Source organism: Panthera pardus, unplaced genomic scaffold (genome assembly GCF_024362965.1).
Source record: "Panthera pardus isolate Hobbes unplaced genomic scaffold, ASM2436296v1 HiC_scaffold_6, whole genome shotgun sequence".
Classification (NCBI taxonomy): Eukaryota; Metazoa; Chordata; class Mammalia; order Carnivora; family Felidae; genus Panthera; species Panthera pardus.
The window spans coordinates 100,615,110-100,630,796 of record NW_026526991.1 but is presented as its reverse complement, the minus strand read 5'-3'; the positions used below and the strand labels follow the sequence as shown (position 1 = coordinate 100,630,796).

General features: G+C 43.9%; 1 protein-coding gene across 1 annotated transcript in view; it reads right to left on the bottom strand.

The window, feature by feature from the left end:
- Positions 1–15,687, bottom strand: part of ANO2 (anoctamin 2) — a 341,871-nt gene that overhangs the window by 227,624 nt on the left and 98,560 nt on the right. The window contains exons 5-7 of the mRNA XM_053894601.1: positions 10,975–11,126; positions 7,986–8,040; positions 5,479–5,530 (exon numbers count right to left, since the gene is read on the bottom strand). Of these exons, the coding sequence (XP_053750576.1) occupies positions 5,479–5,530; positions 7,986–8,040; positions 10,975–11,126 (259 nt within the window). The remainder of the gene's footprint in view (positions 1–5,478; positions 5,531–7,985; positions 8,041–10,974; positions 11,127–15,687) is intronic.

Genomic DNA, 15,687 nt, shown 5'->3' with positions numbered 1-15,687 from the left:
GTTTTTCTTGTAAGCCACCTCAGAAATTTTGTGGAACAAGACGGGAATATAAATAATTCCATACATGCAACTCATATACAGCTTCATGCTTTGCAAAACTAGGCTCTCAAAAAAAAAAAAAAAAAAGTATTTTCTACAAAGAAAAAAGTGATAATACTAAATGACCAGGAGTGTGTCTGAGTTACTATTATCTTTAGTATATTTTCCAGCTTTGATTCCAGTCTTTCTTATTTTTGCCATCTTCTAATTCCCTTTGTAATTGGGTACAATGGCAAAGGAATGAAGCTTTGTGAACTGGCCACAATAATGACCATATAAAAAGTAATTCCAGGGGTGAAGGATCAAGAAAAATACCTTGGAAAACAATTCCAAGCACTGTCCTGTTCTCCCTGTTCTCTTCTTTTTATGAGGCAGATTCCTCTGGAGGAATCTAAGTCAATTCTAGTCATTTGTGCTTCTCTATAAAACCAGAGAGAAGGGCAATAAAATCAAAATTTACCCCATGGCTCAAAGGGCCATATTATCTTGAGGCCTCTGAGTGTCATTACATTCCTCATTTTTTCTGATCTTCTAAGTAAGATGGTACATTGCCCAAAGAACTTAAGGGGAACTTGACTTTCCAACACAGAAGACAAACAACTTGAAAATCAGCCTGGGGGTTCTCTTCTGCTGGGAAGCAGAGAAGTTCAGTCATATGTCCCTTGTTACAAAGCTAGTAAATCAGCAGCAGCTACTGCTGAACTAACAGACTTTTGGATGGGGGTTAGGGCTTCAATGTTATGGATCGGGGGGTGGGGGGACACAAACATAAAGTTCATAACAGGTAACTATTAAGAGGTTTGGATTTTATCTAAGGGAAATGTGGATCTATTTTGTCATTTCAAGCAGACCAGTGAAATAATCAGACCAGAAATAATCAGACCAGTGCATATCTGATTATTAGCTCACACGGGCTGTTAATTTTACGTTATAGGTTAAAAATGGGTAAAACTAGGGTTAAGAAGACCTTTTAGTGGTTGGGATAATAAATTCAAGAAAAAACACAGTTGATATAGAGTAGGATAATGGCTGTAAAGACTCAAATTGTGTCTAGGGGCACCTGGGTGGCTCAGTCCATTGGGCAACTGACTTCGGCTGAAGTCATGATCTCACAGTCCATGGTTTTGAGCCTTGCGTCGGGCTCTGTGCTGACAGCTCAGAGCCTGGAGCCTGCTTTGGATTCTGTGTCCCCCTTTCTCTCTGCACCTTCCTGGTTGCACTCTGTCTCTCTCTCTCTCCAAAATAAATAAATATTAAAAAAATACATAAAAAGAGTCAAATTGTGCCTATTTCATAGATGTTCACAAGATCAACCCAATAGCACTTTGTTACAGTTCCAGGCTTGAGAAATTAAGAACTAAAGTTCACTGAAATTTGGGGTACATGGATGAGAGCTGGGTTGTCCCCCCAAAGGGAAGTCTGTATTTTTTTGGTTTATGTTGTGCTTGAGGTTCCTTCAGAGCATCTGCATGAAGACACAGAGTGTGTAGTTAGACATTTTGTTCTGAGAATCTAGAGAAAATATAATTCATCACTTCATTTTTATAATGCCCATGCTTAAAGTACAGAAATCAACAATGGGTTCCCCCCACACACAACTGGTAAAATCTGCCAGATATTTATTTTTTATTTTTTTAAATTTTTTTAATATGAAATTTATTGTCAAATTGGTTTCCATACAACACTCAGCGCTCATCCCAACAGGTGCCCTCCTCAATGCCCATCACCCACTTTCCCCTCCCTCCCACGCCCCATCAACCCTCATTTTATTCTCAGTTTTTAAGAGTCTCTTATAGTTTGGCTAACAATGGGGCTTTAAAATTTATTTGTATAGTGAGTTGTTTAAAGTTTAACTTAAATTATATTAAAATAGCACTAAAGAAGAGGCTTTATAATATGTTAACCTCATTTTTCCTTCATTTTCATCATTTTGTAAGTGCAGGAAAACTGAGGCTAACAGACACAATACAGCCTACCAAAATCTAACCAAATTTAGTAGAGACAGAACTTGAACTCATTTCTCCACGTTTCCACCTAGCAGAAGTACCTGGGAGTTTTAGGACCTAAGGTTCAATATATGTTAAAAGAAGGTAGGCTCTCCCTTCCAAGTCAAATGCCTATGAATCAGTGGCCAGATGGCTACTGCTTCTGTAGTAACAGACTTTAAAGATTCAACCTAATTCCACCTCTAGTTCACAGCATCCCAAAGGTATTGGATATAAGATTTGGAGCGAAGAAACCCAAGTTCTAGACCCATCTGACAATGACTCAGTATGTGACCCTGGACAAGTCACATGTCATCTCTGTCCCCATTTGTAGAATTACTGACATGCCAACTTTCCCCTGAGCTATGAAATGAATACTGGATAACTTATGTTGATACTTAGACACACACACATGGAAGTTAATTGCTTCCACCTCTGTGTTCCCTCTGCACTCTGTACATGTCTCTATAGTTGTACCTAGCAGATTAGCTCATAATTATTTATTTACATGACTGCCTGCATAGCTAAACTAAGAGCCCTCAAGGCCAGAAATTAGGTCAAATTCATCTTGGCATCTCTCAGTTTCTATAACATCATTTGACACAGACAAGGTGCTCAATAAATGTTTTCTGAATGACAAAAAAGAAATTTTTGAAAACTACTCAACACAACAAAATTCTTAAGAAGTTTGATTTGAGACATCACCAAAAAATTCATATCCTCAAATGAAAAAGAAAAAAACTTCAGTGTTAAAGTAGAGGATCCCTAATGGCCTTTTGACAACCCAGAGACGATCTCTCAAAATAAACTTCAGTTTTCAAGGACTTCCTAGTTTACAAGACAAACTAACAGCTCAATCTTCCCAAAGACTCTGCAAGATAGATGTTACTATCCCACTTTACATCCAAGGAAACTGAGTTGCAGAGAATTTATTTGTCCATAGTTACAATTACCAGCAATCGCTGTGGGCTAACAGGCTAGGCATGTTTAATTAATTTGCTAAACCAAATTCATGGACTAGAATGTTGCAAGGCAGACAGCCAGGTGCACTGGGGCATAGGAGATGATTCAACACACTTCAAGGACTGTTTGGGAGCCTAGGCCATGGACATAGCAATCAGCAAGAAAGAGACTGAATTTGGTGGGAGTTCCAAGGACAGGGTATTGGAAGAACCCATGGGACAGCCATGTTTGGTCTGGGGATGGGCATGGGGGGATGGGGGGAGGACATTCAGGTGAAGGGAACCATGTGAGCAAAAACAGAGAAGACAGTGGTCACAATAACAGGAAGAGAAGCAGGAGAGAGAGGAAGAGAGGGGGAATTAGAAATGGACATTTGATATACTGATTTTAAGGTTCTGGTGAACATCTCAGTGGAGATATCCATCTGTCAGTTGGAAATGTTGGGCTAGAATTAGTGAGAGAAGTGGGAAATAGAAATACATGGTTCCTAGTCATCTGTATACAGAGAAAAGTAAGGAGGCCAAGGGAATACGGAGAAGAAAACATCTAAAATCTAGGAGAAGGAAGAAGAACCAAAGAAAGTGTGGTCCATGAGGCAGAAATAGAATGGCAGCAGAGGGGCACCTGGGTGGCTCAAGTATTAAGCATCCCACTCTTGACCTCGGCTCTGGTCATGATCTCACAGTTCATGGGATCAAGCCCTACATTGGGCTCTGTGCTGTCAGTGCAAAGCCTGCTTGGGATTCTCTCTCTCCCTCTCTCTTGCCCCTCCCCTGCTCATACTCACTCTCTCTCTCTCTAGATATAGATATAGATATAGATATAGATAATCTCAAATATATGTGTGTGTGTGTGTGTGGGTATATATATATATATATATATATATATATATATATATATATATTTTTTTTTTTTTTTTTTTTTTTAAGAGTGGCAGCAGATTAGTACAGCAGTAGCACCTTCCTGGATATCAACTCTCAGAGGATGAAGGTCCATAAAGAAGGTGTGGAAGGATGTGTAGGAGGTTAAAGAAGAGGAAGACTAAGAAAAAGGCCATGAAATGTGGGAATTGGAAGTCACCTATGACATCTGAGGGAGCAGGTTTGGTCAAATTGAGGATGGTCTGACAGGATAAAAGGCAGATTAATGGAGCTGAGGAGTGAACTGGTCAAGAAGTGAGGTAAATTCAAGAATTCTGATAGAAGTCATGAGAAAATATAAAATACATTCTGAGATCTCTTGACTCTTCTGGTTGTCCTTGGAACCAAGGAAAAATGGCTGCTCCAAGTGGGGGCTTCAGTCCTTCCATGGAATCAAGCTGGGCTAATTAATTACCTCCCTCACTCATGTCCTGGCCTCATCAGCACCATGTTCCAGACAAACAACATCACATGCAAGACTTGACTTTCAAAAACTAGAGTGTTATTTGGGATTTTGTACAAGATGAATACATCAGCGCAACCCGTCATCATAAATTGCCCCCTCGAGAAGTTCTGCACTAGACTAAAGGCACTATCACTATATAAAACCTGTTGTAGTTCCTTCTCCAGGACCACTCCCTTGGTATTAAGGCAGCTTATGAGTCCCCCCGCAATACTCTCCAATGCTACCTTTATTATCATTAGCACTGTTGTGATTTCTTGGCTTGATTGACTACATTATTCACTAGACTTGTCTCTAAATGACTTTGAACTCTTTAACTCAAGGCTGCCTCAAAAGCCAAAGATTTGCCACCCCAGAGTGTATTTTGAAGGAATTTCTCTCAAAGGTTTCAAAAGCCATTCTGAGTGCTGGTAGCAGCTCTGGAAAGAGCTCTGGCCTGCAGAGTGATTCCTGTGGAAAGGACGCGTGCTTGTGCTCATAAGCTCCCATCTCCACCTCAGCCATTTTGTGTGTCTTCCGCAAAGTCCTCCAGCATCAGTTGGCCTGCCCTATGGGCTCCCAAATGCTGACATTCCTACTGCAAAGACTAATACCCTCAAGTTTCAAAAACAAATCACTAAGGGAACAGATTCAGCCACATTTGGTGACAGGAACGATGAACTCAGGAGCCGCACCTTCAGACTAACGTGTGACCTCTGAAAAGTCACCCTGCGGGAGGTTGGCTCCTTCACACATAAAGGGAGAAGGCTGCACTAAAGGGTCTCCGAGATGCCTTTCTTCTTAAAAACTAAATAAATAAACTAAACCTGCCATGTTTGGGTGATTATTAAAACCTTGTATAGGTTGTGGAGACAGGGATGAAGGTCTGGGAGAAGTTACAGCAATCTGGGGAATGCCCCTGCCCCCACAAGATGGGGTGCTGCTGCTCCTGGAGAGCAAGCAGGACCCCTGGCCCCGAGTGCAAACAGCCTCCCCTACTCCATGGGGGTGTCTGTTTGTTCTGTTCTTCGTTGCCCCCCATACCCTGCAGCAAGCTGCAGAGAGGACAGCTCTGGCACCGTGGCAGCCCATCAGCACTGGGCCCGTGGGCGGCAGAGGGGGTCCTTACCCATTGTGTTGTTAGCCCGAGAACAGGCTGTGCGCTTCAGGATCTCATGCACCTGAAACAGACAAGAGCAGGGCTGTGAGCACCATGACCGTGTGTGCCACCATGGGAGGGGGCGGGCAGGGGACCAGGCAACTGGACCCACTTCCAGAGAGGGGGAAGCGAAGCATATGCCAAGCTCATGCACTGCACATCAAACCTGTTCGAACTTGAGTGCTTTGAGGAAGCAAAGAACCTAAGTTCCTCGCACGCACACTATCCCCTTTGCCCTACCCCGAAAACATAAAGGCTGTATATGGACTGCAGTTACAGGAGGTAAGGAAAACATGCCAGGGAGCCCAGACCCACATGCTTCAGGAGGCCTTGGGAGGGAGTGTTGGGGCCAGAACATCCAGGGAAGGGGAAGAGGAGGGTGTCCTGTCCGCCAACCCTGAGTAACGCCACGCTGGGGAAAGCCCGGGATGAGCAGGCCGCTGAATCCAGTTCCAGGCCCGGCTCCTAGCCAAGGGGTCCTGAGCAAACCTCCCTGAGGGCCCTGACAGTCCCTGGCCTTCTCTGTAATGGAGCTGACTCACAGAGCTGTTCTAAGAAAACATGAAAGTGCTTTGTAAACTCATAGAGGGCCACATACATCTTGCTCATTGTTACTATTATTTCTCTGTTTTTTTCCTGAGTCCTCATCTTGTCTCCCCAGTCAGACACTTCCTCAAGACCCCTTGTCTCGGAGCACTTCTGGGGCACATACCAGGCTCTCAGCCCAATGATGACTGTATGGCGAAATAGGCCAACAGAGCCCTGGACGTGGGACTTGCAGGGAAATGTCTCTCACATGTGAGGGAGGGCTGCAGAGGAAATAGTGAATGGCCAGCTAGTGCCCTCCAAAGGGTCCCAAGACTGTGCCCAACTATAAAGAGGTCCCCAGCAAGGAAGTCTGCTCTGGGACAAATAGCTGGGGTGCTAAGACACCTACAAAGAAGGGGCACAGGGATGCCGTATACAGATACGAGCAAGTTCCTCAGACAATAGTCCAGGGCAGAGTAGACCCCAAGACAAAACTCAAAAGGCTCTTTTCTACCCCTTCTCACTATGCAGGGGGAGACTAGGGAAAGGGAGAAGCTTCCAGAATGAGAGCTGAGAGAAGCATTTTCCTGCATCATCATTCACACTCCCATATTCCAGCCACAGACCTAGAGTAAGTGGAAAATAAATAACTTCCAGCACTATGGTGCCCAAGAATGTTTAATTCACTTATAATACTGTGCAGTAATTTGACAGCAATAATAATTAGGAACAGCATTTATATGACACTGACTATTTTACAAGTACTTTGCAATTATTTGGTAATCTCCACAACACCCTATAACTCCCCCATAGACATGAGACCCAAGCCACAGGGCGATTTAAACAGCTTGTAATAGCATCAACAAAAAAATGGGAAGTTTATGCCTTTTTCCATAGGATGATAAATCATGTACCCATTTTAACCTTCCTAAAACACTAGCCTAAGGAACCTGAGGTGTTTTCTTCCCCAACCTGTGAGCAAAGAGTCAGGGAGGGCCATGTTTTCAGTGTGCCTTAGAAATGTTTTGTAGCTTCCTCTAATCACCTGTCACTTCTCATCCTTCTGATCACCCTGCTGACTTGGAGTCCTTCTACTACCTGACCCTTACTTCTCCTCTGTTGAAACTTAAGTTCTTTCCTAGGGTACAATGGAAACACACTGCCATTGTTTCCACTGTGGCATAAATAAGTGAGCAGCTTTTCTTGGGTCCCTCTTTTTCTCCTCTGTCTATACGCTGAATGCTCTCCAGGCAGATAGAGAATAAATGGACCAGAGCATGGAGACACACTACAGCTCAGATGGAGGCCACGGGCACAGGCCATACACAGATTTTCATCAGAATCCATCATCCTGCAAAACCAAAACCTTGATTTCAAAAGGCAAAAAAAAAAAAAAAAAAATAGTAGAAGAACGGCTACGGTCATGAATTTTGGCTTTCTATTGAATGGGCTGGAAATTTTATTCTTGAACAAACTGGCTAGTTCTAGCATCCCCTGTGATATAAATGCACAACACTCCTTAGAGGGTAAAAGAAACACAGTAGCCCCGCAATGGGTCCTCATTCAGACACTAGTGATCTGTATGAATTTTTTCAATCCACTGCCTCTTAGAGCCTCAGTTTCCCCAACTGTCAAGCAAGGGGGTCACCTGATTAGCTGAAAGACCCCACCAGCTCAGACATTTCCTGTTTTTCTGATTCCAAACGGCCAAGGTGGAAAATCCTAAAGAGAAGAGACTTCTCTCAGCCTCTAAGTGAGGGGGGCTGTTTGCTATTCCTTTTGCCACTAAGATTGGGAAGCTCCTGGATCCGCCCCTTGGTTGCTAGGCAACCCCAGGCAAAGGATGATGGGAGGTAGCAGGAAGAGCAAGAGAAGGCCCTGCCACACTGGGTACCCAGCCTTCCCCTTATTTCCAGAACCCACCACCCGTAGTTGACCTGTGTACTTACAATGCGGCTACGGGTAGCATTATCAAAGAAGGTGTCCTTGTCCTGGATGTTGTACCTGGAGACACCAAGAAAACAGAAGGTCAACTCATTTTATGACCCTTGTCCTGAGACCACTGTCACCCCAGGCCAGAGCAAACCTTGAGAAAGCAACACAGCAAGATGTGTGAGACACACATACTCACACATGCTCACACACACACACACATGGTGTTTATAATTTTTTTTGACCTAGTAATTGTGAGAACTGATCACAGAAATGAATCCTAGGAAATATAAATTCAATAGAAGAAAAAAGTTCCATAAATAAAAATGTTTGTTGCAAAGTTACTGACAATAAGGATAGTGGACATAAAATGAAATTCCAAAATCAACAGGGTGGATTATCATGCGGTCACTGAAAATTATAATTATGAGAACATCCTAAGTAGAAAATTTTAGACTGTGATAGGAAAATATTATACTATGATATGTTTTAAACATGAAAGTATGTAGAAAGGATTCCTGTGTATGGACAAAAAGAGTAAACAATATAACAACCACCAGAAAGAGTATAGTTTCCTGGTGCTGGGATGATAAGGCTTTGTTTTTCAAACTTTCATTTAATATTGTCACTACTGTCACATCAGTTAGCTACCGAACTCTTAATTATGGAAGGCCCGCGTGTGTTCTCCACTTCACACTGTGACCTTTTCGCTAAAAAGAACACCTGTGTAGATCTGACTGTGCTCAGGGTGAAGATGTCTGGAATGTGCTCCCAGCTCCCCCGGAGCCCCCGTCACTTGGGCGCATGTGTTTCCTAATAACCGATGAAGAGCAGAACATGATAGTAGGTAGACCATTGCTCTAACAATTCAGAGGATGGAGAGCTTATTTTGGGCGGGAAGAACAGAAGATTCTTCCAGATGGAGGTGTCTAGGAACTGGATTTGAAGGGTCACAGGCACTGAATGAATGGAGATGCATGGGAGATGGCGGTTCAGATGCCAGCACCAGCATGCAGACCCAAGGAAGGGGAAGCATGGAAGAGACACAGAGCACCAAAAAAACCCAAAAAACAAAAAACAAAAAAACCCCAGCAGCCAGTAGGTCAATGTGCCAGTCCCAGTCCCAGTTCAGCCACTTAATGCTGTGTGAACTTGAACAGACCCCTGACCTTAGTTTCCTCTCTATGAGACACCATTATATCTGAATGGCCACCTCATGAGGCAGGGTGACATTGTGACTTATGCTAAATACATCTTTCAGTCTTCATCCAGGGCTCGTGACTCACAGCTCCCAAATTCCTTGGAATTTTCTGAACAATAAGGGCAATGGGAACATGTTTTGTCATAATACTTGGTCTCCTGTCCTCAGTTCCTGAAATCATTTTCAGAGCCATAAAGGTGAAATGGGTGTCTTGTTATTCCTAACAAGCCTCTTTCAGTCACAACTAGGCTTTTATCAATGAGGTGATTTTCGGAAATTCCCTAAAGGTGGAAGGGAGGTGGGGGAGAGAGAGGTGATTGCCAGAGGTACCAACCTTGAATAGAGGGTGGAACTTTCAGTCCTACCCCTGATTTCTGGGGAGGTGAGAGGGGTTAGAGGTTAAATCAGTAGCCAATGGCCTGTGATTTAATCAATCATGGCTACATAAGGAAGCCTCTAGAAAAACCCCAAAGGAGAGGGCTTGCAGAGTACCCAGGCTGGGGAACTAGGATGCTTCCATGTGCCCCCATGGCGGGCCCCAAGCTCCACAAAGACACAAGCACCTTCATTCAGAACCTCACTTTATGTATCTCTTCATCTGGCCATTGATTCATATCCTTTGTAATAAATTAGTAATCTAGTGAGTAAATCAGTTTTCTGAGTTCTGTAAGCTCCTCTAGCAAGTTAATCAAACCTGAAGAGGAGGTCATGGGAACCTCTGATCTACAGCCAGCCAGTCAGAAGCACAGGGAACACCTTGGACTTGTGATTGGCATCTGAGGTGGAGGGCAGTCTTGTTGCACTGAGCCCTCAACCTGGGAAATGTAATGCTCTCCAAGGGTAGGTAGTGTCAGAACTGTGTGGAATTGCAGGATGTCAAGGAATTCCTTGGTGGATGGGAAGACCGGCACACACATTGGAATTGGTGACCAGAATTGGGACCAGAATTGGGGCCAGAATCATGAGGGGAATAATGATTCAATGAGAAAATACATGCAAAACGAACAGTAAATACATGTGTATGGAATTATTATCTAATACGGCAAAAAATGGGTAGGAGATGTTATCCAATCAACAGCAGAAACACAGCTTTGGGAATGCCATCTCCCCAAAAAGGACAGATTCTTCTATCTCCTCTACCTATCCTTGGCCCTTGCTTTCCCTCTCTTAATCCTGACACTCTTATTCTCCCATCAGCACCTACAACAGAACTCATGCTTGCCTGCTCCATCTCTCACTTCCCAACCATGACTCATTCTTCCAAAGGTTTCCCAAATGACCATCCCTGTGAAGAGCTCTTATCCCACCCCCCTCCCTAGGGGGGATCTAGGTGGGCATCTCTTCAGAGTCAGTGAGTACATGAGTATGCAGATGCGAATACAAAAATCCAGAAACTTTATCCTCCTTCTTTCTGGTTTATCACAATATATTGAAACCCTATTAGACTAGGAATTGGGCAGAATGGTTTCCTCACAGAAGGCAAACAGGTATCTGACCATTTTCTCACTGAACCCCAAAGTTTATGGCTCTGTGCTCCATGATTTTCCATCCATCATGCAACATGACTAAAATGGCGGGTGCTCCATGAGCCACTGGACACATGTTGGGGAGCTCTTTGGGATAATCTCATTTAGGGAAGGGGATTCAGAAAGCAGATGCAGGGAACATTTCACCATGAGAGCATGCCTCCTCCCCTATCTCCCAGGCTGTGGGGGCACTCACTGTGGGAGCTGAGACACTGAGTGGTGTTTGATTTCCCTTCCCATCCCCTGCCACATCCCTACCCCAACAGCTCCCATACTTACAGATACATTTTCTCCCTGGAGAATGGGTAGGAGAGATTTTTCATCTTGTTGTTACTGTGCTCTGGAACTCTAGGTTTCAGGGGTGAGCTCAGCTTCTGCAGAAGCTCGTTGAACTTCTTCGCGATGCTGCCTTCTGATTTGATCTCGTACATCTACAAAAGGCAAAGCCATAGGCCTAAAAAGGAGACCGCATCCAACCGAGAGAAGAATGACTACAACCACAGCTGCACGGGGCACCAAACCCCCAGCGAGGGACACTCTGGAAAGAGGAGGAGACTGGGAGAGACAAGTGGAGCCCTCCCTTCCCTGCTGCTTTCACAAAGGTGTGGGCTCTCGACCCCGTCTCGGTCATCTCTGCAGATGGAGTAACCAGTGCAGAGAAACCAGCGAGGAGGCCAAATTTGCTATATGACTTTGTTACATCATCTTAAGAGAAACAGAAGACCTACTATGTGACAGTTGCCATACTAAGTGCTCCACACAAATTCGCTCCAATACACACAGAAACCCAGCTCAGTAAATACTACTCTCATACTATGAGGAGGAAATTAAGGCTCAGAAAGGTGCAATGAGCCAACAAAGGTCACAGATAGTAACTGAGTGACAGCTTGGATTTAACTCATGTCAACCTAGTCAAAGTCTGTACTCTGCAACTACACCATGCCCCACATCACTTTCTTTGTGTGTTCCTCTTGGGAATTAGCTGATAAATGAGTCTGTTTTCAAAGTACTAAACCTCTAGAAAATACCTGCCTTGAGTAAGATACAGAGTTAGTATCAAGATAATTATTGATATATATATAGTACACATAGCTTTTTATAATGCATAGGGTGTTTTTGCATACATTACAGATCTTGTTCTTTTTAATTGATAGATGTAGTCCTCGAGACATGGAGGCTGCACTTACAGCAGAGCTGTGACAGATTGAAGGTGGCCACAAATTTCTTATACAAATTTTCCTTTCAAGAAGCACTATTCTGTTCCCACCCTCTTAAATCTGAGTGGGCTCTGTAGATGCTTAACCAGTACAGCAGAAGGCACACTCTGCTGGTTGCATCCTCTAGAAGACAGGCAGCTTCTGTTTGGTTTGCCTTTGTCTCAAAGTCCGGAGCCACCAGGAAGAAGTCCATGGGAAGGTAAGAGGGTTCGCTCAGAAAGACAAAGGACTTAAGCTGGACCCGGCCTTTCAGCTGCCTGGCCATGCATCAGCCATATGAAGGAAGTCTTCTTGGACCTTCCTGTCCAGGTCAACCCCCAGCTAAATTCCACCAAGGGACACAACTCAATACCACATGAGTGGAAGAATCATCCAGCCCAGCTCTGCTCAAGTTCCTAACCATAAACTCATAAGAAAGGAAAAAGTGACTATGTTTTCAGCTACTACGTTTGAGCCCATTTGTCACGTTGTGCTAGAAAACCAGAACAAGGGCCAACATCCAGATCTTCTAACTTGAAAGCTGATTTTCTTCTCTATCATGACATCCATCCAGTGGCTTAAATCTAGAGAGGCAGTAAAACAGGTATGAAATACAAGGTAGACAGGGTTAAATGCCGCAAAAGCCACACAAAGTATTCGAGGGTTCAAAGAAAGGAGACAGCACATCCAATTGAGGAATCAGAAACATGTTTCATTGGGGAATAGCATTTTTGTTGAGCTTTCACAGAAAGGTAACTTTCTCTTGCTATCATTTTGTTCTTTAATAAAATAATAAATTAGGGGGAGGGGAAGAACGTCCCCAATCTAACAACTGAAATAGAACCATGGTTTATTTATTTCTTCTAACAAGTTTTTTGATGCATTTTGATTTTATTTCAATTACAAAATTAACACAGTTCTAGTAAACAAGCAAACCCAAACCATAAAAGTACATTAACTGTATGTGAACAGTTCAATTTCATTTCCAGCCGAATCCCACCATCCTTTCCAGAGGAAATCTCTATTAACAATTTGGAGTACGTTTCATCCTAACTTTTTCCACACACATTCCTTTCTAAATCCAACTATGATCCTGTTTCATGTATGGTTCCACAATTTGCCTGTTTCATTTAGCAATATATCACAGATATATTACCTTTCCAGGTCAGTTCACATAGAACTACCTTAATGAATGTGTAATATTACACAGCAGACATGAATCCTAATTTGTTTAGTCATTCCCCTATTGATGGGCATTTGTTTCATTTTCTACACATGCTTTATCTTGTTTGATCACACTTCTATTAACATTACCTTATGAATAGTTTGAATGAATAAGGCTTGAACAGATGCAGGCAAAGACATTCTAGACAAACAAGAAAGTAGAAAAGTTCAAGCTGGATTGAAGAAGGGTTACATGGCCTGATTTCTTTGGAGTACCCAGACAGTGTAAACCAGGTAATAACTGGAGTATCTGAATCCCCTGGCAAAGCCTGTGTTCTTGACTATTCTACTCTACTGCTTTGTTTGCTAAAATGTGAGTTATCATGGGGGGAAAAAACAGTGTGCCACTTATAATCATGCCTCCATTGTCATTAAGTTCTTAAGCATCCTGCCAAGTCTCTCCGCACACACTGGTCACTGCAATGCAAAGAGCTCATCCCTCAGGAATCTTTGAGCCTGGAGGGACGGGGACAGAGCAATGGCCCCCTCATGCAGTCCCAGAACACATCTCACAGGTCATTTGGGGCAGGTGCTGACCAGGTACGTGTCCTGCACAGAGATTGCAATGTGCTAATCATACCCATCACCATGTGTCTTTCAATGGCATGTGCATGGAAATTAAAGTTTCCAAACAGGAGGGAAGCTGATGGACTCTGTCTTCCAGATGCCTTGGAATGACAGGCTCAGACCCACCAGGGTATTTCTTCTTTGTCCACTTCTCTCCATTACTACCTTCCCAGACTCTCCTAGTCTGAGAAGCCTTCAACCTCCCTATGAAAAAGCCTTCAATGGTTATATTGCTCTAATGATAAAGAACAAAGTTCTTAACACAGCCCATGGGACCCCACAGGAGTCCCCATAGTCCCCTGCTCACTGCACCCAACTGCTGGCCCTCTTGCAGTTTTCCCAACATTCTGAGCCCTCGACACTCTGCATCTACTCCCTGCCCCCCACCGCCAACTCTGTTCACACTTGATGCCTCCCTTAATCGTCACTTCCTAAAGAAAGTCCTTCCTGGCTTCCAGACAAGGTCAAGTCATACCTTCACAGTATTTCATGGGCCCAAATTCCTCTCCTTCGTAGCACTTACTGCAGTTGTAATTTTACATTCACTTGAATGATTATTTGATTAATGTCCGGCTGCCTTACCAAACCATGATCTCCATGAAGGCAGGATACCATCCAAACTGTTTCCTGTCTTTGAATGAATGAATGAATGAATGAATGAATGAATGAATGATAAATTTGGGGGGAAACCAGCATTGATGATGGCAGTTGCTGCCACTGGAGGAGCCCAGGCTGGGGACGGAACAGCCACAAGGTAACAGGCCTGGTAGAAATAAATGGGATTGGAGAGTCAAGCTAAAATACTAAAGACTCTGGCTGGCTGAACAGCTTCCCTCCCTGTCCCCACCAACTGCAAAGGCACTTGGGAGCCCAGCCTCGGCAGAGGCCAGGAATGCCCGTATTCAACAGGTACAGATTAATAACCCAGCAACTGTGTCAGGGCTTTGTTCTGGCAGAAGGTTAGCTGAGAACCTCCACGTAGTTCTTCACCCTCACCCTGGCAGTGGGTCTGGTAGAGCTCACTTAGAGAAACGGGCTAAAAGGAGTAGACACCTATGGTATGTCTTCAGAGGGACCAGGCATGGGCCCAAGATACCTTTTGACTGTTTCTTGATGGGGGTACTCCAAATCACTGAAAGCAATATCATCCGCCTCCAGGAAAAATGTAAAACATGGAGGAGAGTCTCACCAGAAACATCAAAGTAACATCCACTCCACAGCACTGACCAAGACCCCACACGGTCATGTCCAGGCTGAAAGATCTGATCGACTTACATTGGAAAGAGATTTCCCAGACTTCAGGGACTCGTGGGGGATGGAGCCAGACATGTACTCACAATAAAACACAGGTGGGTGAACCCATGGCACAATGCCAGGGACACATAAGCTCACAGGACAAAGGACCCTGCTCCTGCCTGAGCATTGTACCTATTCCTGAAACTTCTTCCCTTCCTTTTCATCTGGACTACTCCTACTTCTCCTTCACCACTAGGCTTAAGGATCAACTTGCCCAGAAAAACTTCCTTGGCTGCTCACTTCTCGTCATGCATCTTCAGTACCCTGTGAACAAATGCCTGCGTCATGAAGTTTATCATGTTCTTCTCTAATTCTTGGCTCACTTGCCTGTCTCCCTAACTGACTATAGACTTCTGGAGAGCAGGGACCAAACCCTGTGTGCCTGGTCCACAGCAGGAACACAATAACATCTACTGAGTGAATGACCTGGGTCCTGGTCCTTGCTGACACCAAGGAGCTGTGTGACTTTAGGCAAATCACTCTCCCTCTCAGGTTCTTCACCTCTAAAGAGAGAACTAGGGAATACCCACTTCCCACTACAATGGAGTAAAATGGACCAGATTTACCCTATCAGAAACAACCAAGACACCGAGACGAAAACAAACAAACAAAAAAAACATGAAATAATGATTGCTGTGTTCTCCCAAAACTCATATTTTGAAATCCTTAGTGCCCAATATGATGATATTAGAAGGTGGGGCCTTTGGGA